This window comes from Tachypleus tridentatus, chromosome 13, assembly GCF_004210375.1.
Source record: "Tachypleus tridentatus isolate NWPU-2018 chromosome 13, ASM421037v1, whole genome shotgun sequence".
NCBI lineage: Eukaryota > Metazoa > Arthropoda > Merostomata > Xiphosura > Limulidae > Tachypleus > Tachypleus tridentatus.
Genome location: NC_134837.1, coordinates 80,450,455 through 80,477,988, shown reverse-complemented (window position 1 = coordinate 80,477,988; position 27,534 = coordinate 80,450,455). Strand labels below are relative to the sequence as shown.

The following is a 27,534-nucleotide window of genomic DNA, read 5'->3' as shown; positions in this document are numbered from 1 at the left end:
GAAGAAGGAAGTAGCATATTATGACACGAGACAACATCCAGCGGGCCCCACTAGGGGGTCATATAGAAGGGACATGATACAGGAGAAAACCAAAACAGAATGGATAACAAATATTAAAGAGTGGACTGAGATAACAAAATATGAAGACGTGGTGAGAAAGTAACAGAAGAGACAGAAGTGGAGGACTGTGACAGCCAACCTTCCTGACGAAGACGGCACATGATGATAATGATATTAATATAGGTTACTCCATTATCTCACAATGATAATGATATTAATATAAGGTACTTTATTATCTCACAGCATCGCAAGTTTTAAAATGTAATCGTAGAGAAATAAATTTGGTGGTAATTTGAATTGTTTGAAAAAGTGCTCACTAGCGATAACTAAAGGATTAAAATTTAGTAAGTGCTAGTGAGGCACTTTTTAACAAATAAAACTATCACACATTATTTTAATTTAGAAATTGTTTCGACATAGGTGCATTAAATTTACTAAACACAAATAGCTAATAAAAGTTTCATATTGTAATTTATCAACTGTTTTTAAGAGTGAGGTTCGGTGATATGTCAAAAACCGAACGTAGATACAGTCAGTATAATTTAATATGTGTGACAAAAATCACGTAAACTGCAGATTATTTATTATCCACATTCATCTTAATATATCCATCTTGAATTCGAAATCAGGAGTATGTAAAAACTGATTTTTAGATTGAACTTTTATCTTCCACAAGTCGCTGTCCAAGAGGCTTTTTGTGCACTACCAGAACTCGCTAGTTATACTGGACTAAGAAAGACAATATAGATATATATTTGAACATTATAGATTGCAGTTCCTCAGAAGGCCCCCCCCCTCTCTTAGGGTAAGAAAAAATACTTCTAGCAGAAAGGAAACATGTATCAAGTGTTGGTTAAGAAAAAAAATAGTAGAAACTGGGCAGTGACTGATAAATAATATCAAATGTAAAAAAGCAAAAATATGTGACACACTATCCGTAGTATACCACAAACAATTTGAAACATACTAAGTTTTTATTGTGAGTAAGTATAGTAAGGTAACTGGGTTAAATTAATCATTGGTATAGTATCACAGTCGTGGTGAGTTTCAGGAAGTGACATGAAGTTCATGTTTATAAGTTTATCAAGTGATCAAAGTAGCTTCCCTTTTGCTAAGCAAATCATTAGTAATAATAATTTTGTTTTTAAAATCTTGAGTGACATAGCGTATACAAAGATGGAAAATATGTTTGATGCGAGGTTATATGAATGATCTGACAGTTTATTATTTGGACGAATGGCATGATGCTCTAGAATCTGCAGAAGATCTAGAAATGGAGAAAGACTGAAATCTGAGAAGTGTTACCACAGGTTAGACAGGGCCAGATGAAGGTGCTATAATGTAGCAAAGTGCACGTAGGAAGGTTGTGAACGCTTACTGAATTACATGTCAAGATATAACTGACTTGTGAGGTGTAAAATAACTAGTGTCAAGATATAACTGACTTGTGAGGTGTAAAATAACTAGTGTCAAGATATAACTGACTTGTGAGGTGTAAAATAACTAGTGTCAAGATATAACTGACTTGTGAGGTGTAAAATAACTGGTTGGGGTACCAAAGATTCATTGAAACTCTAAATATACGTGCAGTATAATACTGCATAATATATACAAAGTTCACTTCTTTTTCGTTAACTTGTGACACATCGAGAAACTGTTGTATAGCTGTGGTTTAAGAGGTGAGCGTTGTCAACCGGTTAGTGTACCTGGACTGTAGATAATAAGATTCCTGATTCGCGTCTCTTTACTATAGAAATAAGTTTTGCATCTAAAATTTGGAAGTATGCTAAAAAAGTGATATTCAAATCCTTTGTGTAACTTTTCGGGCAAGATTGAAAAGAAAGAAGCTTTTGTGGTTTGTAGAAACTTTGAAGTTTTATACGTGAATGTTGAAGATAAGGTTTGGTCAGAACAATGTTCTCACCTACGAGCATAAAAACTGTGTAATTAGTTTTGTTCTTCTGTATCTTGTATTTGAACATTTCAGCAAGAGTTACCATTTAACCATATATACAGACTAAAGACTTAACTCGTAAGTTTATCGTCACTTAATACTGAAAAATGTAATAAAGCTAAGTAACATAATATAATTCTGTTCCGTTTAAAGAATGATCTGTGAATCAGTGCCGCAGAGGTGTTATTTTTTCATTGTGCGATGATTCAGCCCCTTGACAGCAGAGTATCCTGAAATTACTTGAATCGTTGAGGGACCAGAATAGAAGGACGCTGTGCACACATAATATTAGTAATATAATTCTTCGGACTCAAACAGCACGTGGGTCGTAGGCTCAGCTCTTCGTGCAAATGTTCAGGACGCTACAGGCTGTGAACGAGATTAAAAGTGATTTCCCGGTAGCTATCGTAGTGTCCAACATTTGTAGTACAATGTGAGCAAAACTTGTGTAAAGTAAACACTATAAAGAATGGAAAAGATTTCTATTTTATAAATCCTTATCTTTTTGATTTAATTATAAAAACCTTCGTTCATTTATCAGGTTTTACTTGCGTTGATAAAAGCCATTTAATCAAACTAAAGTGAATAACAACATGCTTTATTTTGAAACCTGAGATAATTGACCAAAGAAACATCACAAATTGGTTACGATATGTTGCAATAAAGTATCGTTTGGAACTGAGGAAATAACAAGTGAACCGATACTTATAGGAAATTAATGGATCTCTTGGATAAATGGTTTAATACTGATTTTAAACTATACATTTAGTATCAAATGATTGTATTATAAAAACGGCGTGATATCATTGGGTGACAATACAAGCTGCCTTATGAACGCAAGCAAACCTTTTTTTTTCGTCGCAAGTGTACACAATGGGCTTTCTGTACTGTGCCTACCGTAGGTATCTAATCCTAAATTTTATAGATATAAGTCATCAGGTTTACCATTGAGCCACCACGGTGGTGGTAACAATGTTAATTATTGTGACAGCAGCGTGTCATTTAAAAGGTGTTAATAACATTATTTAATCATTTAACACTGAATAAATGGTATCACGTAAAAATCCCACGAGATTTTGAATCTTTTGTGTTAAACGTAAATACAGCAATGGTCCTTCACGCTTCCGGTTATGATACAACGTACATCTTGAAGTATGTTAGAACTATGATATAATTCTGAGTCCATGAGATATGTTATATATATAAACATATGAGCAAAAGCAACTTCAAGGATGTGCATCCTAGAAGTCAAGCTCACACTATGTTTGAGAGTATCGGACTGATTAAGCCAGACATATCTTGAATGCGGTATTGGCCATAGGAGGCGCTAAATATAAACTACATCACGGTATTTCCCGATAGAGCATGACGTCACGTCAAGGTGTAGGCGCTACGTTTGTTTGGGTTCAGACTTCGAAGAATTAAGTCGGTGATTCAGTTTACGTAAATTTAAGGATCACACAGAGCTTCTGAATCCACAGTAATGATCCAAATTAAGCTGGATCGTATTAGCTCTCAGAATGTTTAGCAAGCAACAAAGTAGGTAAACCATGTTAACTAGCTGCGCGTTTTTACAGGACGCTGTCTGGACTGTTCTGTGACATCGCAATAATAATGACATTAAATAGAGACAAGTATTGTTGAGTGTGGTATATCTTGTGCGATTCTGTTCATGCTGACAGTGTTGTAACATATCAAGAAACGTTAGTAGTCAAACTGTTTTTGTTCTAGTGTGTAACAAACACCAGTGTTTAACTTACGATGACAAATTTCGTGTCTGCGCGCATCGTGGTATTAGGAAGTAAACAGGTTGGTAAAACAGGTGAGTTCGTCAGAAATCGTAAGAGTTCTTTAAGAAACGAGTAAAATATTGTCAGATATAATTTAGACTATTATTAAAAAATAACATTCACACTTAAAAGTAGACGCCTTTAGCACTGTTGTTTTTGTAGCTGTAAAGTTTTTATTTGTTTTCTCAATTCAATATCCAAAGTTTTTTTGTATCAGTGTATTAAACCAGTGTAAGTTCGATAACTTTGCTTTGTGTAATTACGTAATTGTGTTTACAGTTATTGGTGTAATAATGAATCTCCTTTTGTTGTTGTTCACAACTTTAGATATAATAAAACATGTAGAATGACGAAAATGGTTGAGCTGTAGCTCTGCGCTAGCCATCTCTAATTTAGCACTGTAAGACTAGAGGGAAGGCAGCTAGTCATCACCACCTACCGCCAACTCTTGGGCTTTTCTTTTACCAACGAATGGTGGGATTGACCGTCACATTATAACGCCCCCATGGCTAAAAGGGCGCGAATGTTTGGTGCGACCGGGATTCGAACCCACGACCCTCAGATTACGAGTCGAACGTCTTAACCCACCTGGCCATGCCGGGCACGCGTTGTTTTAAACACAAACAATCACTTTGTAGTTAGACGCCCTCACGATGTCATGACAACACAGTAAACGATAGGCTGCTGAATAATATCAGAGAAAAACACTGATTTGCATAGCGTGTCTATGGAAACTGAAATGATATTTTCTCGTGAATCAGAGTTCCTTCTGATAGAAATCGACTTTTATTCATCATTTTCATATCAAGTTCTTCAGTGACCTACATTTATCCATTGTGCACATTTAAACGTGGTCATTTGAAAATGACCAAAATCGCTTAAAAACAATAGATGCTAAGTAGAAATAGGTCAGTTTAAAGTGGTCGTTTTAATTTTTGATATATTTTTTCTTGAAATAAACGCAACTTTTGATCAGTTTACCATGATCAAAGAAACCGGACGATCTTATGAAACTTTTATATCGTTAAGTGTGATTATGGAAAACTCTAGTTTACTTAGCTTTACTAGTAATGTAAAGTGGTCTACTGGTTAGATCATTGCAGTGTTTCCATTACATTAGATTTAGTTTCTAAAATTTAAGCCAATCTAAACATTACTTTCGTGGGCAATACCGTTTATTGTTTTATGACATTTGATATCTGTATTATACGTTTAATTTCACGAATACCTCCTTTATCTGGTGTATGTTTTCTTTCCATTATTATTATTAAATATGTGAGATGAGTAAAGCTCCTCTAATAAATTATTGTAGCTATTTAAACATATATTGTTTGTCCTTCTATAGACCAGTGCTGGGTAAAAGGGGACTATAGGTAATTCTTAATGTTAATGGACTGATTAGGGACACTTTATATTTTCTTTTAAAATTCTGGATTCTAAGATGTTCCCATGAGATCCAGTTAAGTTACAATTGAACCAATTATCTACGATTTTATGTTTTCAAGCTATAGCTTGAGAATTGGGAGCCATTGTTTTATGGTATCCATAAAAAACTATCAAACTGACGTTTAAAGTAATACATTATTTTCTTCTATCTTATCAGTCGTAAAAGTATCTAAAAAATAGAAAAAAGGGGTAAACAGTTCCTAAAGCAAGTTTGCAGAAGTTTCAAGCTACATAAAAAGCGTATATTTTAATTTTATTTTGTTACAATGTTTTATTAAAATAACTGTTGTCCAAAATCATTCATCTTCTATATTATTATAGTATTGTGATTTTTTTTAAGTTCATTCCAGCATCTGCACCTTTTTATTGAAATATAATACAATATATGTGCTCGTGCAGGAATAAATGTTGTTTGTGCTGGCTTGACTTCGTGAAAGAACGTGGGAGCTAATTTCGTCCGCAAAGTGTTAGTTACGGGTTATTTTGGGTATCATTTTGGTCAGAAAAAACACATTTTACTTCTAAATTGAGCAGCATATCAACACTGATCATATCGTTTGACTGGTATTTGATGGATTTAGGGCCTAGGAGAGAAGAAGCCAACACGTAGTCTTGAATTATTTATTGACTTAGCAAGTCGTCTTTTTCTTTTGCAAGTTATACGTCACATTCGCTGTCAACCACAACGAGAGTGTTATCTTGTATTAAGAAGCTAGATACAGCCAATCAATGTTTGGCATCTCAGGAATCACACTTCCTTTACATGTATAAACATTTTACCCACACGCCTCTCCACTACTTTCCCCACATTCTTTCTCTTTCTTGAACGAATAAGGAACCACGATTCGAATGCGAACCCCGTATAGTCTTGATACATTTTCATCCTTAATGAAAGTATTTGATGGTTTATCACTATCAACACCTCAGAAGAAATATCTGTGCTTTGTTTTCAATATCAAAACTTTTGTTGCTGTTCTTCTCTTTCTAATCAATATTTAAAGTTTTTGTCATCTGATTTTATGTTTTATTAAGAGTTGCTGAAAGTTATGCCTGATGTGGCCAGGTGGTTAAGGCACTCGACTTGTAATCAGAGGTTTGCGGGTTTGAATCCCCTTACACCAAAATATGCTCGCCTTCTCAGCTGTGGCAGCGTTATAATATGAAGGTCAATCCCATTATTCGTTGGTAAAAGAGTAACCCAGAGTTGGCGATAGGTGGTGATGACTAGTTGCCTTCCCTCTAGTCTTACGCTAATAAATTATGGACGGCTAACGCAGATAGCCCTCGTGTAGCTTTGGACGAAATTCAAAACAAACAAACTCTTTCTGACAGGTCCTCCATTTTTTCTATTTGTTATAAAACCATTTATTTATCTTCTGATCAGTCTTCAATTCCACTACAGAAGTTGACAAGCACTTCTAAACGGTAATATGCACCAACAATAAACTGCTCCAATTTATTAAAATAACAAAACTGAAACTTTGTTTAAAAAGGAAAATGCATCTAGGAACTCTAGCAGGCTTGAGAAAGTGAAACTTTGTGTATTGAAATTAAGTAACTAGAGAGACAGTTTGTCTCGGAAGTATATGAGAGCAACTTAACGAAACAAAGCTTTGATTGAATTATAATATCCGCGACAGTTATACCCTAATTACAATACGCTGTTGACCTCTGAAAATAGGCTGAGTGTAACCTATATTTATCATTACTAGAGGACGTGCTTTGTCCTGATGTTTGACCGCATGGACTTTCTATAAGCCAGAAGAGTATCACAGATTTTTTTGTTTCCAAAATCTTCTGTTTCCCGGACTTTACATTAATTGGCTCTCTAAATATATGAAAAAAATGTCTGATGTAAGATCGTTCACTCATGAAAGAGTCTTAGAGTAAACAAACGAATGAATTTAATTACAGAGATGTGTTATTACGAGAAACATGAATGAATGAATAAATGTAACTAAAATTATTTCAAAAGTTAATAATAAAAGTTTAAATTTTACTGCGTGTATCAATATTTTAGTACATTTCATTGAATGTTTAACCTGATGAATATGCAGAATTATCTTCTTTTTTTTTAGTTTCGCGCAAAGCTACACGAGGGCTATCTGCGCTAGCCGTCCCTAATTTAGCAGTGTAAGACTAGAGGGAAGGCAGCTAGTCAACACCACCCACCACCAACTCTTGGTCCACTCTTTTACCAACGAATAGTGGGATTGACCGCTGCATTATAACGCCTCCACGGCTGAAAGGGCGAGCATATTTGATGCAACGGGTATTCGAACCCGCTACCCTCAGATTATGAGTCAAACGCCTTAACCTACCTGGCCATGCCGGGCCTAGAAATATTAGCGAAGAACATTTCTCTACTCACGACAACTAAGTGTTTTAGTACTAAATATAGAAACAATGACAGAATACATAAGTTTTATTATTCGATTAGAATAATACCTGGACATTCATCACGTTTGTTGAAATATTACAAGAAACTCAAGTATATTTCACTATAAACACACACACACATATTGAGTAACATTTTATCTAGTTTATTAGTTTAATCGTTATTAAGGAAAGTGAATAGTTACATATGCAGAAACTTCATGTGTTTTTTTAACCAACGAATAGTGGGATTGACCGTAACGTTATAGCAACTCCACGGCTGAAAGGGTGAGCACGTTTGGTGCGGCTGGGATTCCAACCCGCGGATCCTCAGATTACGAGTCGGACGCTTTAACCCACTTGGCCATGCCGGGCCAGATGAAATAATTTTTGTTTGTTTACTGTTAAGCACAAACCTATACAATGATCTCTCTGCACTGTATACACCATGGGTAACGAAACCTGGGTTCTAACATTGTAGGCTTACCAACTTACCGTTGAGTCACCATATAGGGGAAGATTACGTAGTTTGCATGTGAATTATTAGACAGCATTATAAAAAAGATAGGTGTGTTTGTTGGGGACTTCATAAAATATTGGAAATTCTTGACAAAGTTCTACAGATTGTTTCAGTACTGCTCTTGTTCTTTTCTAATTTTAGCTTCGTTAACGTGACTGAGATCTCCTGCTTGTGTTCCATTTATACTCTGTTGGATATTATCTCTACTTAAGCAGCAAACAGAAATAGGATATTTGTTTGTTTCTATAACTCACTAAAATGGCCTAGATATAAAAATATTACTCTAACCGAAACGTCCTTGACACATATAGGCGACTTAAGAAACTGTGTTTAGTGTATATTTTAGTTTATGTTTCACTTACAGCCCAATAAAGTTAATGTACTCATATAACTAAACAACATGAAACTAATTGATCTGTTGTATAAGAAATAGTCTACATACTGACCGACCATTTGATTAGGGCCTTAATACTCCCATCTCTAGAACCACCTCATCCTGAAAATATTACCTGTGACTAGACGACACTGTTATCACATTTACTGTAGGTATTAAAACTTGGTCTTTTGAACGCCGTTTTTAACTATCTGCACTCTTTCTGTGGCGAGGAAGCGAACCAGAGATTTTAATGTTATAAATTCATAAAGTTACAGTTGACGAACCTCGAAGGAATTTAACTTTTGTTATAACACTTTGTTAAGCGATTGATGAATTTTTAAGGCCTTTGTGGCGTCTGTAGATAATGATAAAACTGGCAGCTTGACCGGAAAATAGATGATAGACAAGAAATAAATTGTATATTTTTACAACTTTTAGTTGTGTGTTGTTCCATGATATTTTACACACTTTTCTAACGCACAACGTTTATTAGATACTACTACCATTAACAAATAGACATTACATGCTAACATACTGCCGTTGCTACTGTTATAAGAACACTAAATACTGTAAATAAACTTTCACTAGTAGTGAAATCGAAGTAGAATAATATCTATTAAATGCTAAAAACAAACTTATTATTTAATGTAACAAGGTAATTGTTTAAGCCTCGTTAATCCAGAGTATTATCATATTTCGTCTGCAAAACAATAAAAAGAGGAAGGATTTCTACGACTACTGAAGGAGCGTTATGATAGACGCTCGACTAGCACGATCGTGTTTATCAAAGATAACTTCTTTGGGCGACTGCTAAAAAGATACTTATCTCCAGATTTATAATTTTATCATGAGAAGAGAAATACACTAAACACATTAAATAAAAGTCCAGAGAAACAGCTTTTAAGTAGATTGTCTATTTTTATTTACTTTTATTAAGTCTACTAGTATGGTCGTCCGTGTTGGTTAAGTTCCGTTAATACATATTTGTACATGAACAATTGAATACATATACATATTAGAAACCTTTATTAACTTCACACATATGTAGCTCTTTTCTCCAATAAATTGACCATTTTGCGCTCTATTTCTAAAGATGGTTGATATTTCTGTCTGTACTATTCTTTATAACTTGACTCATCTCTTTCTCTACGTTGTTATCTACAACTTGATTGATCTTTCTGTCCATACTATTTTTATCACTTGATGGATCTATTTTACTATACTATTCCTTACCAGTTGATTGATCTTTTTGTCTATACTATTCTTTATCACTTGATGAATCTTTTTGTCTGTACTATTCTTTACCACTTGACGGATTTTTTTGTCTATACTATTCTTTACCACTTGATGGATCTTTTTGTCTATACTATTCTTTACCACTTGATGGATCTTTTTGTCTGTACTATTCTTTACCACTTGACGGATCTTTTTGTCTGTACTATTCTTTACCACTTGACGGATCTTTTTGTCTATACTATTCTTTACCACTTGATGGATCTTTTTGTCTGTACTATTCTTTACCACTTGACGGATCTTTTTGTCTATACTATTCTTTATCACTTGATGGATCTTTTTGTCTGTAATATTCTTTACCACTTGACGGATCTTTTTGTCTATACTATTCTTTACCACTTGATGGATCTTTTTGTCTGTACTATTCTTTACCACTTGACGGATCTTTTTGTCTATACTATTCCTTACCACTTGATGGATCGTTTTGTCTATACTATTCTTTACCACTTGATGGATTTTTTTGTCTATACTATTCTTTACCAGCTGGTTGATCTTTTATGTCTCTACTATTCTTTATCACTTGATAGATCTTTTTGTCTGTACTATTTTTACCAATTGGTTGATCTTTCTGGTTATACTGTTCCTTACCAGTTGATTGTTATTTTGGTGTATGCTATTCTATATTAGTTGATTGATCTTTTTGTCAGTACTATTTTTTATAACTTAAGTTATATTTTTCTCTGTACTATTCTTTATAACTTAAGTTATATTTTTCTCTGTACTATTCTTTATAACTTAAGTTATATTTTTCTCTGTACTATTCTTTATAACTTAAGTTATATTTTTCTCTGTACTATTCTTTATAACTTAAGTTATATTTTTCTCTGTACTATTTTTTATCACTTGATATGTCTTTTTCTTTGCACTATTCTTTATAAGTTTATTAATCTTTTGTTTGTGCTATTCTTTACCACTTGGTTGGTTGTTCTTTTTGTCTATACTATTTTTTACCATTTGATTGATCTTTTTCTCTATACTATTTTTTACCTCTTGATTGTTCTTTTTCTCTATACTATTTTTACCATTTGATTGATCTTTTTCTCTATACTATTTTTTATCACTTGATTGATCTTTTTGTATATACTATTTTACCACTTGACTGATCTTTTTCTCTATACTATTTTTTACCACTTGGTTGAACTTTTTGTCTGAACTATTATTTATTACTTGATGGATCTTTTTGTCTGTGCTATTCTTTTTCAGTTGATTGAACTTTTTGTCTATACTATTTTTTATCACTTGATTGATCTTTACCAGTTGATTGATCTTTTTGTATATACTATTTTACCACTTGACTGATCTTTTTCTCTATACTATTTTTTACCACTTGGTTGAACTTTTTGTCTATACTATTCTTTACCAGTTGATTGATCTTTTTGTTTACGCGATTCTTTATCACTTGGTGGATCTTTTTGTCTGTGCTATTCTGTACCAGTTGATTGATTTTTTGGGTTATACTATTCCTTTACCAGTTGATTGATCTTTTTGCTTATGCTATTCTTTACCAGTTGATTGATTTTTTGGGTTATACTATTCCTTTACCAGTTGATTGATCTTTTTGCTTATGCTATTCTTTACCAGTTGATTGATTTTTTGGGTTATACTATTCCTTTACCAGTTGATTGATCTTTTTACTTATGCTATTCTTTACCAGTTGATTGATCTTTTTGTCTGTACTATTCTTTAAAACTTGAAGGATATTTTTGGCTGTACTATTCTTTTCTAATTGTTTGATCTTTTTGTCGATAATATTTTTTACCAGTTGATTTTTTTTTGTCTGTGGTATTCTTTACCACTTGATTGATTTTTTGTCTATACTGTTGGTTACCACTTGATTTATCTTTTTTATCTATGCTATGATTTACCATTTGATTTATTTCTTTTGTTGATATTTTTTACCACTTTATTGATCTATTTGCTATGCTAGTCTTTACCACCTGGTTGATATTTCAAGAATAAGTAACAATATAAAAGAATGGATACCTAAGTCCAATTTCTTCCTGAACAGCTCGTTACTTTCACAGTTTCTTCCTGAACAGCTTGTTACTTTCACAGTTTCTTCCTGAACAGCTCGTTACTTTCACAGTTTCTTCCTGAACAGCTCGTTATTTTTACAGTTTCTTCTTGAACAGCTCGTTACTTTCACAGTTTCCTCTTGAACAGCTTGTTACTTTTACAGTTTCCTCCTGAACAGCTTGTTACTTTCACAGTTTCCTCTTGAACAGCTTGTTACTTTCACAGTTTCTTCCTGAACAGCTCGTTACTTTCACAGTTTCCTCCTGAACAGCTTGTTACTTTCACAGTTTCCTCTTGAACAGCTTGTTACTTTCACAGTTTCCTAGATTGTATTGTGTAACTTGTATCTCGTCTTTTTTTATTTTTCTCTAAAGACGTCACGGTTAAACATACCGTGATGAGAGACCGTTACAAGGAAACGAATGTACTTTTGTCGAAAACGGTTTCGTCTCTCTCGTTTAACGCGATTACAAACATGTCATTATTTCATTACAAGCGGTAATGAAGTTGTTGTGTTTTCACTTGTCTGTCCAACAAACCAGTTTTTGTGCTTGTATAACTAGTGAAATTTAATGAGAGAAAAAACACATGAAGTTTCTGCATACGTAACTTCACTTTCCTTAATAACGACTAAACTAATAAACTAGGTATAATGTTACTCAATATGTGTGTGTGTGTGTTTATAGTGAAATATTCTTGAGTTTCTTGCAATATTTCAACAAACGTGATGAATGTCCAGGTATTATTCTAACTGAATAATAAAACTTATGTATTCTGTCATTGTTTCTATATTTAGTACTAAAACACTTAGTTGTCGTGAGTAGAGAAATGTTCTTCGCTAATATTTCTATGCCCGGTATGGCCAGGTGGGTTAAGCCGATCGACTCATAATCTGAGGGTCGCGGGTTCGAATTCCGGTCGCATCAAACATGCTCGCCCTTTCAGCCGTGGGGTCGTTATAATGTGATGGTCAATCTCACTATTCGTTGGTAAAAGAGTAGCCCAAGAGTTAGCGGTGGATGGTGTTGACTAGCTGCCTTCCCTCTAGTCTTACACTGCTAAATTAGGGACGGCTAGCGCAGATAGCCCTCGTGTAGCTTTGCGCGAAATTACAAAAAACAAACAAACTATTATTTCTCTTCTGCGGCAATTATCATTTGAATAATCTATATGTCTGGGTTTGAACTTTTCTTCTTTGCACCCTGGATGATTTTTGTTACGCTCTGGTTGATCCCTCCATTTGTATTCTACTTTGCAGCTTGGTTGATCATTCTGTCTGTGTATTTCCACGTTGTTGATATTTAATTTGTCTTTGTTCTTGCACTATACTAAAATGTTCTTTGTGCACGCTGCCTTTGTGGCTTCTCTTTATTTCTTATTTAAATTTAATACACATATATTTTTTGATTGACTATTATCATTATTATATTATACATTAAGCAAAGCCGATGGACTCAGCAGACAGACAGCCCGATGTGGGTTTGTTATAAGAAAACACACACATTAAACAAAGCTAAGAATTAAGTTAAACTTTCTGGAGATTTAAATACCAACACTACTAGGTGTTATTATGTTGGTCGACACATAATGAAACAAGAATTATGGTTAACTTATTACGTCAGAAGCACAGTCGCTTTTTATGGATTTATTTCTCTATATGTAAACTGTGAAGTAAGGGTAAACTCTATGTATTAGTCAGAGAATACATGTAGACTTCCTTACGTTTAGTTAAAATATAAACAAATCAGTGTAAAGTTTGTTTGCTTTTCCTTTTTGTTGAATTTGTTTTCATTATTTTTTTTCGTATTATATTATTCACTCCAACACTGCAGTACGAGTTATAGAAACTGACACCAACAACTCTAAAGCACTTTAGTAAAGTGGTACTTTATCTTATCCAGAGTTTAGTTTTGCTTATATGTTGTTACTTAGCTAGTATAGCAACATTACTGAAGTTTAGGTTCACTGCCATGTTTAATCTATCTTATTATGAACAAAGTTTCTCAGGTCAGAAGTATAATGTGAGAAAGAAAATACTTATCATGAATGTTTTCGTGTTTTTTTGAAATTCAAACCTACTTACTGTAAGAAGTGGAATTTGGTCATTACTTTGTTGTGAACTTGTGTTGTTGACTTAACACCGGACTCGTAATCCGAGGGTCGCGGGTTCGCGCCCGCGTCGCGCTAAACATGCTCGCCCTCCCAGCCGTGGGGGTGTATAATGTGACGGTCAATCCCATTATTCGTTGGTAAAAGAGTAGCCCAAGAGTTGGCGGTGGGTGGTGATGACTAGCTGCCTTCCCTCTAGTCTTACACTGCTAAATTAGGGACGGCTAGCACAGATAGCCCTCAAGTAGCTTTGTGCGAAATTCCAAAAACAAGACTTAACACCATATTCCAAGAAGCCACAACGAATCAAAAGCTTATTGTATTTATTTTATTCAACATATCAGATAATTTAACACACCGTATGAAGTACTTACTAAAAACATATCAGGCAGTTTAACACTAACACATCTTATGAAACGCCTACTAAAAATATATTTGGCAATCTAACACCAATACACCGTATGAAGAGCCTACTGAAAACATATCAGGCAATTTACCACTAACACACCCTATGAAGTGCTTACTAAACATCTTGTTCCCTCAGCTGGTAAGCGGCAAGTGGTAAGTTCAGAGACTTACTCTAACCTAGTTCTATACCGCATAGTGAACAAAATAGAGACAGCCCACCGTGTAGCCTTTCCCACGAAAAATTAAAACTGTTTCACCATTATGACTTGAACTTATCCATATTTATATTTTAAAATTTTAGTATATATATATATATATATATATACAAACCTACTACTTACTTTAAAGTATACTTAAGTGTATAAATAATATAATAAAATTAAAAGGCACGAACTTAATATTGCATTTTCAATCCAATTAATAATTCCTTTACACACTGACGTTCAGCAACACCTACTGAGCTACAAATTTAATCTTCAGCTGTGGCTTCGTTGTTTCTCGTAGATATTAAGTGAACAAAACTTCCCATTTTTAACTTTGAATCTGTCCTGTTTTTCAGTGGATTAACTTACTGCTGTATCACATAGATAAATCCTCGAGTTATTATGAGATTCAAGAACAGGCGTTGACCTTCAGAGCAATCGCATATTTTTCCATTTCATGTAAGGTAATATGAACTGTATTAAAACACGTGAGCTAAGTCCCAGTCACGTGTAATAACCTTGTGCACTCTTACTCGTATGTTTTTAAGAACTGAAGCCTAAGACAAAGACAGTTCTCAAATATCAGAAAATATCCTCTCTATTGTTCTGAATATAGTGTTAGAATCAAATAACGTTTACTGTCTCGTTATGGGCCGAAGATAGAATGGTTGAACAGATTTCCACCTGTAACTCTTTAGGTAGTACGGCTGGATGTATCGCGTACATAAATTGGGCGCACTTTTATCTTTCTTGTGAGAAAAATTATTCCACTACACCGATAGTTTCGCGCAGCATTTATGTACTGCGCATGCACCCTGTAGAACTGGTTTTCCGTTTATGGATGTTTACGATGTACATATTTCTTTACGAACTTTACTAATTTCCCCACGGTTTAAAACGATAAAATAATTTCAAAGTGAAATTTATCTCTTTGCTAAAGAGTAATAATAATACAGTCTATAACCAATAAGTCATTTACATTTTGGGATGTGAATATTTTTGTATTCCCGTTTGCAGAATATAACTTTATTTTTGACACATAATTTATTTGCATAGACACAGTTGATTGGCTGTTTGTTCACTTTTCTCGCTTTCTTTTTTTATGCTCCGCAGCAAGCCATGTGATGCACTGATGATAGCTTTTAATAATAACAATAGGTGGTGCTATTTAAAAACTCACGAGCCACTGTTTTCAAGCATTTGAAAAAATGTGTTATCAGATGTATAACTTACTTTTATATACGTATCATGCACTAAATTAAGATAGTTAAACTACCTAAGTTATAGGTGTCTCTAAAATTAAATTATATATTTTTATAAATTTCTTGAAAACTGTCATAATGCTTAAAATTTAAAATTACAAGAGGTTTCAAACAATAACTTTCGCTTTTAAGATATTAACCAGATTAAAATGCTTTCAGAGTCTATACGAAACTTAACTCAGTACTTCAGCTTCCATCAAAAAATAATCTTAATTTGTTTTAAGTTTTAAAGATATAATTTCAGTATATTTACAGTAGTTTATTGACCAAACAAAAGGAGTATATTATTTGGGATATTCCTCTGATATAACATCGAACATGAGTTGTTTCATTTGTTGTGTGAAAGGCTTATTGAAAGGGGGAATCATGTTACATCAGAAACAAGTTATTTGTTTTCATAACGAGAACCGAGATGCAGATCAGAATGATTAGTGATAAACTGGAAACACTCAAATTTTATTTAAGGTGTTAGTATTCCTTGTTAAACTTGTAAAAACGTTCAACTACAGAATTGAAAATTTGCATAATTATTAAGGAACAAAGATAGATTTGTTACCTATACGTTACAACTTGTAAAAACATTAACTACATAGTGATGATGTTTTGAACAATCAATCCTATTTTCACTTTGTACGACTATGGTCAAGTTATTGGGCCTATTTGTAGATCGCTTTTTCAGTTTCTATATATCTGTGGTTCTCAACCTGTGATCAACGAACTCCCTAGAAATCTTAAATCATTTTAAAGGAGTCCAAAGCTTCTTATAAAAATTCAGCTGCAAGTTGATTCCAAACCGTTGTCCTAGATACTTCCTGTACATATACAGCTGTAAGTCGGCTAAGAACCATTGTTCTAGAAAGTTCCTTTACATACGCAGCTGCAAGTCGACTAACAACCGTTGTTCTAGATACTTCCTGTACATATACAGCTGCACGTCGGCTAGGAACCGTTGTTTTAGATACTTTCTGTACATACACAGCTGCAAGTCGGCTAGGAACCGTTGTTTTAGACACTTGCTGTACATACACAGCTGCAAGTCGGCTAGGAACCGTTGTTTTAGATACTTGCTGTATATACACAGCTGCAAGTTGGCTAAGAACCGTTGTTCTAAATACTTCCCGTGCATACACAGCTGCAAATTGGCTAAGAACTATTGCAGTAGATTTTACACTCATGAGAGAGAAAGTGCATGTTAAAAAGCGTTTATATGCGACTTGGGTTACTAGTTACAAAATAATAATAATCTGTTTTACATCTCAGATTTGTATAAATAAATACTATTATCGTGGCGTGCGTCATCGTCTACTTTCGACTATGGAGTACTTAAACAATATGTTGTATATTTTTATTATCAACAAATAGTTAACTTTTAGTTCGTGTCACTTTGCTGAGAGCCATCTAAACTAATATAAATAAAATCTTTGCGAGTTTGTGAATGTAGCTGGCAGGTAAGATAAACATATTTCAGTACTAGTTAAGAACGAAGCCCAGGCCTTGACTAGGTTTGTAAACGTTTTCCGCTGAGTGCAAAGAAAGTGGTCTTACTCTCAAAACACGAAGGACGTCAAACTTGACCTTAACGAGTAACCTTTTCGCGATCGCCATGTTCTAAAGTTGAATAATCTATAGATCTATTAATATAAAATATGGTGACACACAGAGAGAAAAATATATTAAATAATCTCGGCACATTAACAAATATCCTAAAGTAAATATATACGCGTTCATATTCATTGTCTCGCCTTTAAAAAAATAGTCAGAATATATTAATAGTTCTGATAATATTAATAAAGAGAAGAATACGGTTCAAGAAAAGCAAATTAGAAATTGATTTGTTTGTTTGCTTTTGAAGTTCGCGCAGGACTGTCTGCATTATCCGTCCCTCATTTAGCAGTGTAAGATTAAATGGAAGGCAGCTAGTCATCACGACCCAGCGCCAACTAATGCTTCGTTATTTTACTAACAAATAGTTGGAGTGGCCATAACATATAACGCCTTTCCCCGCTAAAAGGACGAACATGTTTAGTGTAACAGGAATTCGAACCCGCAACCCTCAGATTACGAATCGAGCGCCTTACCTACCTCGCTATGTTTTGCCGCTTTGCAGAGGTAGACTAAAGAGCTAGATTAAACTATGAAGAAGTGTCATTCCAAGTTGAATGAATAAATATTACAACATAGTCTGTCACCACTTTTTTTATTTGATAAGTACGTACATCAGTTTAAGAAGTGAAGTTGTGATTTCTTTTATTCATTTTACACAGTATGTTTCGCAGTATTATTCTGCACCATAACCTATTGTCGTGTTGCTTAACTGTCAAACAGATGCCATTGTTTCCACATGTACACATCAGTCAGATATAAAACGATTTTTTTTTGTAAAACCTCATTTCGAATTATTACAGTCGCTACGCTTTTATAATTCTCCACAAAGCTTACACAGTATAACTGCCAGTATACGTTCACTCGTTTTAGAGACAAAGATCTGTGTTTGTATAGAAATCGTTGTTTCTCTGGAAGATCCCAACTTAGCCTGTGGCCTAGGCAAGATAAAAATACGAAACAAAATGTAATGGTCCAGAAATAAAGACACTTCATTTAGAAAAGTATAAGGTCTATTCCTCTTTCTATCTATGTGCTTGTCCATACATATACCTGTTAAATATGTTACTAGTAGAAGAAATAATAGTGTTATGTTTGTGTGTGTATAAACTTTAACCTTCATATACAATAAAAATAATTCGTAAGTTTACTGAGAAAGGTATATTATATTATTTACTTATTATTACTTTTATAAGGAGTAGCACCCAGTGACACAGCGATATGTCTGCAGACTTATTCTGCTAGAAAGCAAGTTTCGATATGCATGGTGGGCAGAACATAGATAGCCCTTTTTATAGCTTTGTGAATAATAACAAAACAAAAAATAACTCATAAAGAGTATTGATTATACTACTTAATGTATCAATTATCATTAATTTCTACTATTATTATGCTTTTATTGTAGACTGTTTTTCATTGTTAACTAAATTTATAGATTCAGGCCTAACCTAAATTTCTAAAGCTGGCTGAACCTCCAGATATATTAGTGGGATTATGGCCGAAAAATAATAGAGAGGATAGTTACATGACGGAAGAATATATTCAAATCGTTTTAAGTAGAAACGTGTGAAAAGTATATTTAATTACCTATACGAATTGCCAGGTTGAATTTTTGTTTCGCTATAGTTCTTATCTAAATTACTATTGTAAAAATCAACTCAAGTGAACTGTAGTGATCTAAGGTCCGTTTGTAATTGGACTAAATTACTTGCACTTTAATGATGCACTTAATTTTAAACTTCTAAAAAGTCGCCAGAAGACCATTTTGGTTTGTCTAGTCGGTAGACGCACATTCTGTAACTTCAATAACCATTACGCTTTCATATAGCATCCAAGCTGTACATGGCAAAGTTCAAAGCGATGTAACACCTTTTTGCCGTTACTGTTGTAGTGTGTCTAGTGGCATAGTGACTATGGCATCCTCGATGTGCTGCAGTGTATCAAGTGATATAGCAGATATTGTGATTTTTAATGAACCACTTCAGTTCATCAAGCGAACGTGAACTATTTTAAATATTATTTAGAAACATGAAGTGAATGAGATAGAAGAATAACCTCTCGTATTCAATCCAACGACACTATATATTAAACAACGAATAGAACCATCAACTATAGGGTTAAATGTGGAGGTGTTGGGCGACGAGTTATTATGAACTTGCGTATATCAGTGATGACAAATTACACAGGAAGCCTTCGATTCTCAAACTGCATATACGTCACATTCCAGAAATCTAACACATCATCATCTTTATGGGCTCTACAGCAGTCATTTAGTACTACTATGTGCTGTGATGAAACCTGACATATACGTCACATTCCAGAATTCGTACATATCATCATCTTTATGGGCTCTACAGCAGTCATTTAGTACCACTATCTGCTGTGATAAAACCTGACATATACGTCACATTCCAGAATTCGTACATATCATAATCTTTATGGGTTCTACAGCAGCCATTTAGTACCACTATCTGCTGTGATGAAACCTCGACATTTATGTCTAACTAGCATTTTTTATCATAACCATCGTTCAAGAACACCAAGTGCAAAGATATTTTAAAATCAAAACCGTTAATTTAGAATGACTACTAAGTGAAGAAAACAGAAAATTTAAACACAACCACTTGACTTGTGGTTCATACTATTTTTTTTCAATTATCTCGTATTTTCTTTTACTTCGACCTCCACCCAATATACCCTAAAAGCTTGTTTAAAAACAAGGAACAGTTGGAGACAATTGTTTGAAAGTGCTACTCAAATTTGTCATGTATTAGGACTAGGGATTTTGATAATGGAAATAAGCAATAACGTAGTAATTATCTGGCATTATTCGGTTGAAATTAATATAGAACTTGCACCAAGCTATATGATTTTTAAGTAGAAATCCTCGACTTGCTTTTCTCTATATTTTACCTCTTAAAAAATTCTAAATATTTTTAATAATTATCTTAACACTTTTTAAAGGAAGTTTACGTGTTATAGTGATTGGAATACATTCTAATTGATTGTTTTTCTTCATTAGCTGTCATCGTTCGTTTTCTCACCAAGAGGTATATCGGAGAATACAAGTCTAATACAGGTAATAACAAAGTACACGAAGGAAGATATTTTGAATTAAATGTTTGATTAATGTATCACTATTTTTATGATATTTTCAAATTAAGATAATGAGGGATGAGAAATTTTCGCTAACAAAAATTTGATAAAAAAAAAAGAGCAGATATACTTGAAGGACTTATTCAACACTTAACAACATTGATGTGATACATCAGGTATTCACACCTCAGTGAAATACAACGGTTATAAAATATCCACATACCCTTAATGAAACACTGCTGTTATAAGCATCTATCAGATATTCACTCATTAACGAAATACGACTGTTACAAAACATCCATACATCAATGACATCATTAGCGAAACAGTACAGTTGTAAAAAAGCCCCCTTATATTTAGTTACTACTGGTAATAAAACATCTAAAAAGACGATGTGTGCCAGTGTTATCTAGTATAACAGTTGTTAAATAAAATTCATATGAATGTTATTAGTATAAAACACAATCTTAGCAATGGTAAATTAAATAGAGTTAGTGTTATCCAGTTTCTGCTAACTACACATATTTACATATACATATATACACACACACTTTTCGAATCATCACCCAGTCCATTTCCATAATTTTGACAGTAAAAGTAAATCAAACATTAACTTTTAATCTCTGTTTAAAAAATAAAAAAATTGTTTTAAGCACACCAACCTATGTAATCTTTCACAGAAACTAGGCCCGGCATGATCAAGTGGTTATGACGCTTAACTCGTTATCTGACAGTCGTGGGTTCGAATTTCCGTCGCACCAAACATGCTTGGTCTTTTAGCCGCGGGGATATTATAATGTTACGCTTGTAAAAAGAGTAACCCAAGAGTTGGCGGTGAGTGGTGATGACTAGTTGTTTACCTTCTAGTCTTACACTGCTAAATTAGGGACGGCTAGCGCAGATAGCCCTCGTGTAACTTTGCGCGAAATTAAAAAAACAAACAAACGTTATTTACCGTTATTAGATTCCATATAGAATTAAATCTTTTGAACGAAACAAAAACAACATGAACTCCAGACAAAAATAAATTAAGGGAATACTTTCATTAAATTGATGGACCAATCAGAAGAGGAAGAATAACCGTTTTTAATTTATAATGTCACAAACCAAAAGTTAAAACTCGATAATCGAGAATAAATGATAAATGTTTAATGAACCTGTACATAGGAACTTATATTTAAAGAAAAAAATTAATTTTAGTTTCTTTTTTTTTTTTTGCCTTATATATATCTCAGTGTGCGTCAGTAATTTTGTTTCATTTTTCTTTATTCCTCAGGAGGCAAAGTAAATAAGCTAGGTCATGTTGCAAATTCAATTGTTTCTTCTTTATGCAGGCTATTATTACGTATCATATTTACTTTTCTTTTACAGATTGGCTGTATAAACATGCAGTAACCTTTGATGACATGGTCAATAACGTTGAGATATTCGACGTGTCCAGATTCCCTGTAAGTCGTGTTTTGGAATACATTTATACTTGTGTTGGCAATTAGTAATAACGAAAATCTAATAAAAAAATTGTCTATTTGATTGTACAAGCCTATTTCAACTATTATTTTTTCTGTAGTACATACCAACAAATAAATATTTTTAATAATAATAAAGAATTTTATGTCTAATGCAAGTTGCTGCCGTTCTTATCATCTATGTAACGGCTCTTTCTTTAGTACTAATACTAACAAATACATAAGCAAATTAAATATTGATCTATAATAATTCACACTAAGTTTAAATGGTGGTTGTTAGACACACACGGCTGTTTCATTTAAATCTAATTCGAGAGTATTAAATTTTGTATTTTTAGATAATTTATTGTAACTTTTTAAGAATTATTTGTTGTGTAGTTCAGTTGTTGTGAATTGACGTCACGTTACTTGAACCTTTTGGATTTTTCTCGTTGCTTTCAATGAGTATTATTGCATCATAACATCTCGTACTTTGTAGACAGTTTTAAACCTCAGTCGGGGAATATGTATACATATATATATGTGACCAACTTAGAGAGAGAAGAAGGTAACTTAAGCTGAAACAAGTTAAATAGGACTGGGCGATTGTTAGTTTAGCTATAAAGACTGTACAGTCGCAACTTTTATAGTGTAATAATCACAGTATGTATTGCAATAACAGAGTAGAGAAAAATAACTCGTCTTGTCAACTGAGTTCTAAAGCAACGGAACCAGATTACCTGTACTTTTGACGTAAAAGAATTATATAAAGCTATAAATACAACTGTGGTAACCAACGTGATAATGTAACTGAATTTATTACAGGTTGTATTGTGATAACAGAGTACGAAAAATAATTCTTCTTGCCAGTTAGGTTCTAAAGTATCTCAACCTGACTCTATGTACTTCTAACGAAAAAGAGAATGGATACAACTGTGGTAATCAGATATGTAGCGAACATTTGCATATACGTTTTAACACGTTGTTTGAAAATAAGTGGACTGTATGCTGTTTGTTTATTGTTGAAATTTGTCACTGACAAATCACACACACCTTATGTAAAGAATCCTGCCCATACATATCCATACCTATAAGAACCTGACGTTGGTCACCCCTGTAAAATGTTCACTTCAAGATGCTTATAGGTTAAGAAAGAACATTTTAGCGGACCGTGAATCAATTAATTAATATAGTGGGTGAGGCAACGAAAAAAGGTAAACGTGCAGGATAATTTTATGTGATTTCTTCTATAGTAAATGGCTATTCATAAAGTGCTAAATTGTGGAATTGAGATTTCATGATCCGCGTTAAGCTAGCATCCAAGAAATGCCTTCTGCTTTTGGGATCGTTATCGAAGCATAAGATTTTTTGTTGAATTTAGCGCAAAGTTACTGAAGGGCTATCTTCACTAGCCTTCCCTAATTTTGAAGTGATATGCTAAAGGAAAGGCAGTTAGTCAACACAACTCACCACCAACTCTTGGACTACTCTTCATCAGTAAGTCCCATTATAGCGCCTCCGTGGTTGAAAAGGCAGCATGTAACAGGTTTCGATCCCGCGACCTAACCACTAAACTAATCAGAATAAGAATGACAGCCAATTTCCGTTATTTAGTAGCCCAAGAATCGATGGTGTTTGATCAGTTATTATTTGAAAACTAAGGATAACTGTCGCAGATAGTGTTCGTGTAGCTTTACACAAAATCCAACAAACCATCAAAAAACTTCATTATAATATTTTTAGCTAAGTATGTTTGTTCCAGATAAAAGCAACTTAGGGCTATTTGCTCTGTCTACTGTGGGGAAATTTCAACCCCTGATTTTAAAGTAAATTTACGTTTTTGCTAAAAGTGAGAAACTTTTGAGAAATGATAGGTATGACAGCAGTTTTAAAGGAATAATTTAACAGACTAACTAAAATAAGACATTTTGGAGATAATGTAATTAGACGATATTAAGGTACCTTTTTATTTCAATGTAATACGAGTTGTTAAAATAATTTTCGATTCATAATTATAGATGAAATATTGGTAAACTATTTCGACCCAGAGATAAAAATGTAAAGTTTGCAATGGAAACACTGAACTTCACTCAATCCAAACAAGTTCAAGTCACAACCCTCTGCTGGAGAGGTCATGGCATCAATTTTGGGGATATTTCAAAGGCGATTTACTACTAGATTATTTGGAAGAAAAAGAGTTGAACCGTTATAAAAGATTACTATGCCTCCTTAATCACAATTTTGCGTCAAGAAACCTAAAAAAGAGGATTGCTGTAAAAGGTGTCTTTTTCATCAGGTCCCAGTTTTTTTTAATGTCCCAGTTCACAAATCCCATGTTGTTTTGAACGTTATACATGATGCTGACTTTAATTTGTTCAATCACCCGATTTATTTCCAGGTGACTTTTGCATTTTCCTTAACCATAAAGTCCTTGGTACACACTCTCCAATCATAGATTGGGTAACAAGAGCAAGAATTATTTCAGAAGGAAATAAAGGCTTTAAAGCACTGCTGGCAAAGTGTATAGACTTAGGGTGATTAAATTGAAAAATAAATCATAGTTGAACCTGTATCTCTTTCCTTTATAGGTTGGACCACGAAGTTTTCAAACACTCCTCGTACAGTTAATTTCTTCTAGGTGCTTACAAACAGTATTCATGAATGGTACATAAATTTCCATATATATATATATAAACGCGTTACTTTTACAGGTTAGCCTGTCACTTACACCTCTCTGTATTTATGCTATCGAAGAATACAACATATATTGGAAAGGTTTTGTTTATTTTAGCGGAGGCCAAGCACGGCCAGGTGGTTAAGTCACTCGATTCGTAATCTGAGAGTTGCAGGTTCGAATCCCCATCAATCAATGATGGTCACCCTGTCAGCTGTGGGGACTTATAATGTGACGCTCAATCCCTTATTCCTAGGTAAAAGAGTAGCTCAAGAGTTGGCGGTGGGTTATGATGACTAACAGCCTTCCCTCTAGTCTTACACTGCTAAATTAAGGGCAGATAGCCCTCGTGTAGCTTTGCAAAGAATAAAAAAAAAACAAATGTTTCAGCGCAAAGTCACTTCGAGCGATATACTGTATTGATGGCAGGTAATCGAACCCAGAATTGTAACATTGCAAGTTCGTACATCTACCTATGGCTCTCCGGGAACTATTCAGAGATTTAAATTAATGCTTTTAAATTTATAATGAAATGCAAAGGCTATTTGTGAAGGGTTTTCAGATCCCTAGTTAATTTGCCTTTTTTTGCTAATTCAGTTTGTACAGATATCTGGATATACGTTAATTCATGAAATTCAACTTGTGTTTTAATGTTCATTCATAATTTTTTTCTTAGAACGATTCTGTGCCAGAAGAGGAAGTACGTTGGGCTGACGCATGTGCAGTGATTTACAGTATTTGTGACCGTGACAGCTTTAACAAAGCCCACGAATGTCTTGATTTAATTCATCGTCTGAGGGCGCCAAGTTACGTCCCTGTTGTATTGCTAGGAAACAAGAAAGACTTGGAACAAGGTCGACAAGTGTCTTTGGAAGATGGAAACGAACTTGCTAGTCAGTATGGTTGTCAGTTTTGTGAAGTTTCGGCTGCAGATACTTTCGTTGATGTTTCTACAGCTTTTGAAAACTTAATCCGTGAAGCTAGATCACTGCAGCTTCAACGTTCTTTGCCTCGTCAGAGAAAACTCAGTATTATTACAGTGTCTAAAATGTTTGGTGCTATGTTTGGAAAAACCTCGCCAAAAGTTGCTATCAAAAGCAAACGTCCATCATTTTCTTTATAAGTTGGCTTATTCATAGACTGCGACTGACAATATTCTTAACTGAAACCAAACCAACTCTTAACTTTTCCAAATAATATTCTGTACAACTTGTGTTTTTAATCCGTATTCCCTAAAAATATCTTACAGTCAGTCAATTACATTACTTATTACTGTTTTGTGCAATATAAACTTATCAATCGAAATATTGAAAAAAACAAAAACATTCATTGTTAGAATGATCACCATTCGTGGAGAACAGCTGAAGAGATGAAATGTTCCAAATAAATTTTAATTTTGAAAAAGTTACTAAAATTACAAAACGGATATATTTAATTTTTTGTTGCGAGTAATTCTAGAACAGTTGTAGATATGTTACTCAAAAGTGTGTAAGATGCGATTCTAACAATGTCCTCCAATCCATCTTCTACAAGGTGGCTACACCTAGCTATAGCTGGATATATTCAATTCTAAGTTACATTAACAACTTGTTCAACATTACATAAACACAATATGGATATATTCAGTTCTATGGTAACTGAACCACTTGTCCACCATAACAAAAACATGTAAGCACATAATGAGTGGATTTAACCCCATAGTTTACCAGCAACTGGTCCACATATTTTACTGTACAGCATAAAAATATATTGAATGAAATTACCCCATAGAAATCACCATCATATTGTAATATACAAAAAAATACAACTTTTTTTTGCAGAACAACAGAACTAATTCTGTGTCCAACATTTCTATTGAAAAATATTGTCCAAAGACGCTTGGTGTTAATATAACAGTCTTGTTTTTATTAGTTTACTTTTTTTAGTTCCAAGGTATTTTTTGCAGCATCATTGGACAATGAAATCGAAATGTTTTTATCAGGAATGGAGATGTACAAATTGTGCTATTATTCACACTTTCATTAATTGTAAATGTAGCATTATTAATTCGTTACCCATGAATTATGAAGATTGTTTTATCAAAATAATTTGTACCTTTATATTGGACAGCTTGTAGTGTTTATATAAATTATGTTCATATGGCTCATAAAAATCGAATACGCATTCTTTCCTCATATACAAATATACTTTACCACACCTAATACTTAAAAACTGTTTCTTGTACTGAACGTAGAAGTTTTCATTAATTTCACAATAATAAAGTGATAGAGAAGTTGACTGTGGTTCTTGTAAATAAAGATGAAGGTATTTGTAGTTCTGTTATTACATGTTTGTATACTTAATTACATAAAATTACTGTTGCAACTGTCTCATAGTTCTGATGACATGTATTTCATACAAAATATAATTTCACACTTTTACAACTGTAGAAAGTTACTTGAGTATCATGACGTATTGCATGGAGTGGAATTTATTGAAAATTAAAGTTATAGTAATATTTGTGTAAATGATATAGTAAATGTGCAGAAATAGTAGCCTATTTAAACAACATTGGATCAAAGAACTTATACAAATTATAAAATGTATTTCAACACTTAAGTTAAATTATTTGTCGATTACATGCAATTGAACCTTACCAAATCACAATCAGCTAACAAACTTGTGCTAATAGCATCATGTTGTATAGCTCTACAACAGCTCTTCTAGAAATCTTTCATGGTGTTTAATGTTAGAAGCATTATGCAGAGAAAATAAAACTTCTCTATCAGTGCTAGTAGAGTTAACAACAAAAGTAGTAAATGTTTTATTACAACAATCAACTTCTGATACTCTGAAAACAAAACATTTTCTCTATACACTTAAATAATGATTCACAAACACAAAAAAGCTATTGTTACTCAAACA

At 33.6% G+C, this 27,534-nt stretch overlaps 1 protein-coding gene across 1 annotated transcript; it reads left to right on the top strand.

Moving 5' to 3' along the window:
* The first annotated feature begins 3,392 nt into the window (after positions 1 to 3,392).
* LOC143240276 (ras-related and estrogen-regulated growth inhibitor-like protein) lies at positions 3,393 to 27,000 on the top strand. The gene is made up of 4 exons (XM_076482465.1): positions 3,393 to 3,836; positions 20,438 to 20,494; positions 21,883 to 21,959; positions 25,307 to 27,000. The coding sequence occupies exons 1-4, from the start codon at positions 3,776 to 3,778 to the stop codon at positions 25,751 to 25,753; spliced, it is 642 nt and encodes a 213-aa protein (XP_076338580.1). The 5' UTR covers positions 3,393 to 3,775; the 3' UTR covers positions 25,754 to 27,000.
* The last annotated feature ends 534 nt before the right edge of the window (positions 27,001 to 27,534 follow it).

Coding starts and splice junctions, on each gene's coding strand:
- LOC143240276 (XM_076482465.1), top strand. CDS start 3,776: ATGACAAATTTCGTGTCTGCGCGCATCGTGGTATTAGGAAGTAAACAG. Junction 3,837..20,437: donor TAAACAGGTTGGTAAAACAG/GTGAGTTCGTCA, acceptor TTTCTTCATTAG/CTGTCATCGTTCGTTTTCTC. Junction 20,495..21,882: donor AGAATACAAGTCTAATACAG/GTAATAACAAAG, acceptor TTTCTTTTACAG/ATTGGCTGTATAAACATGCA.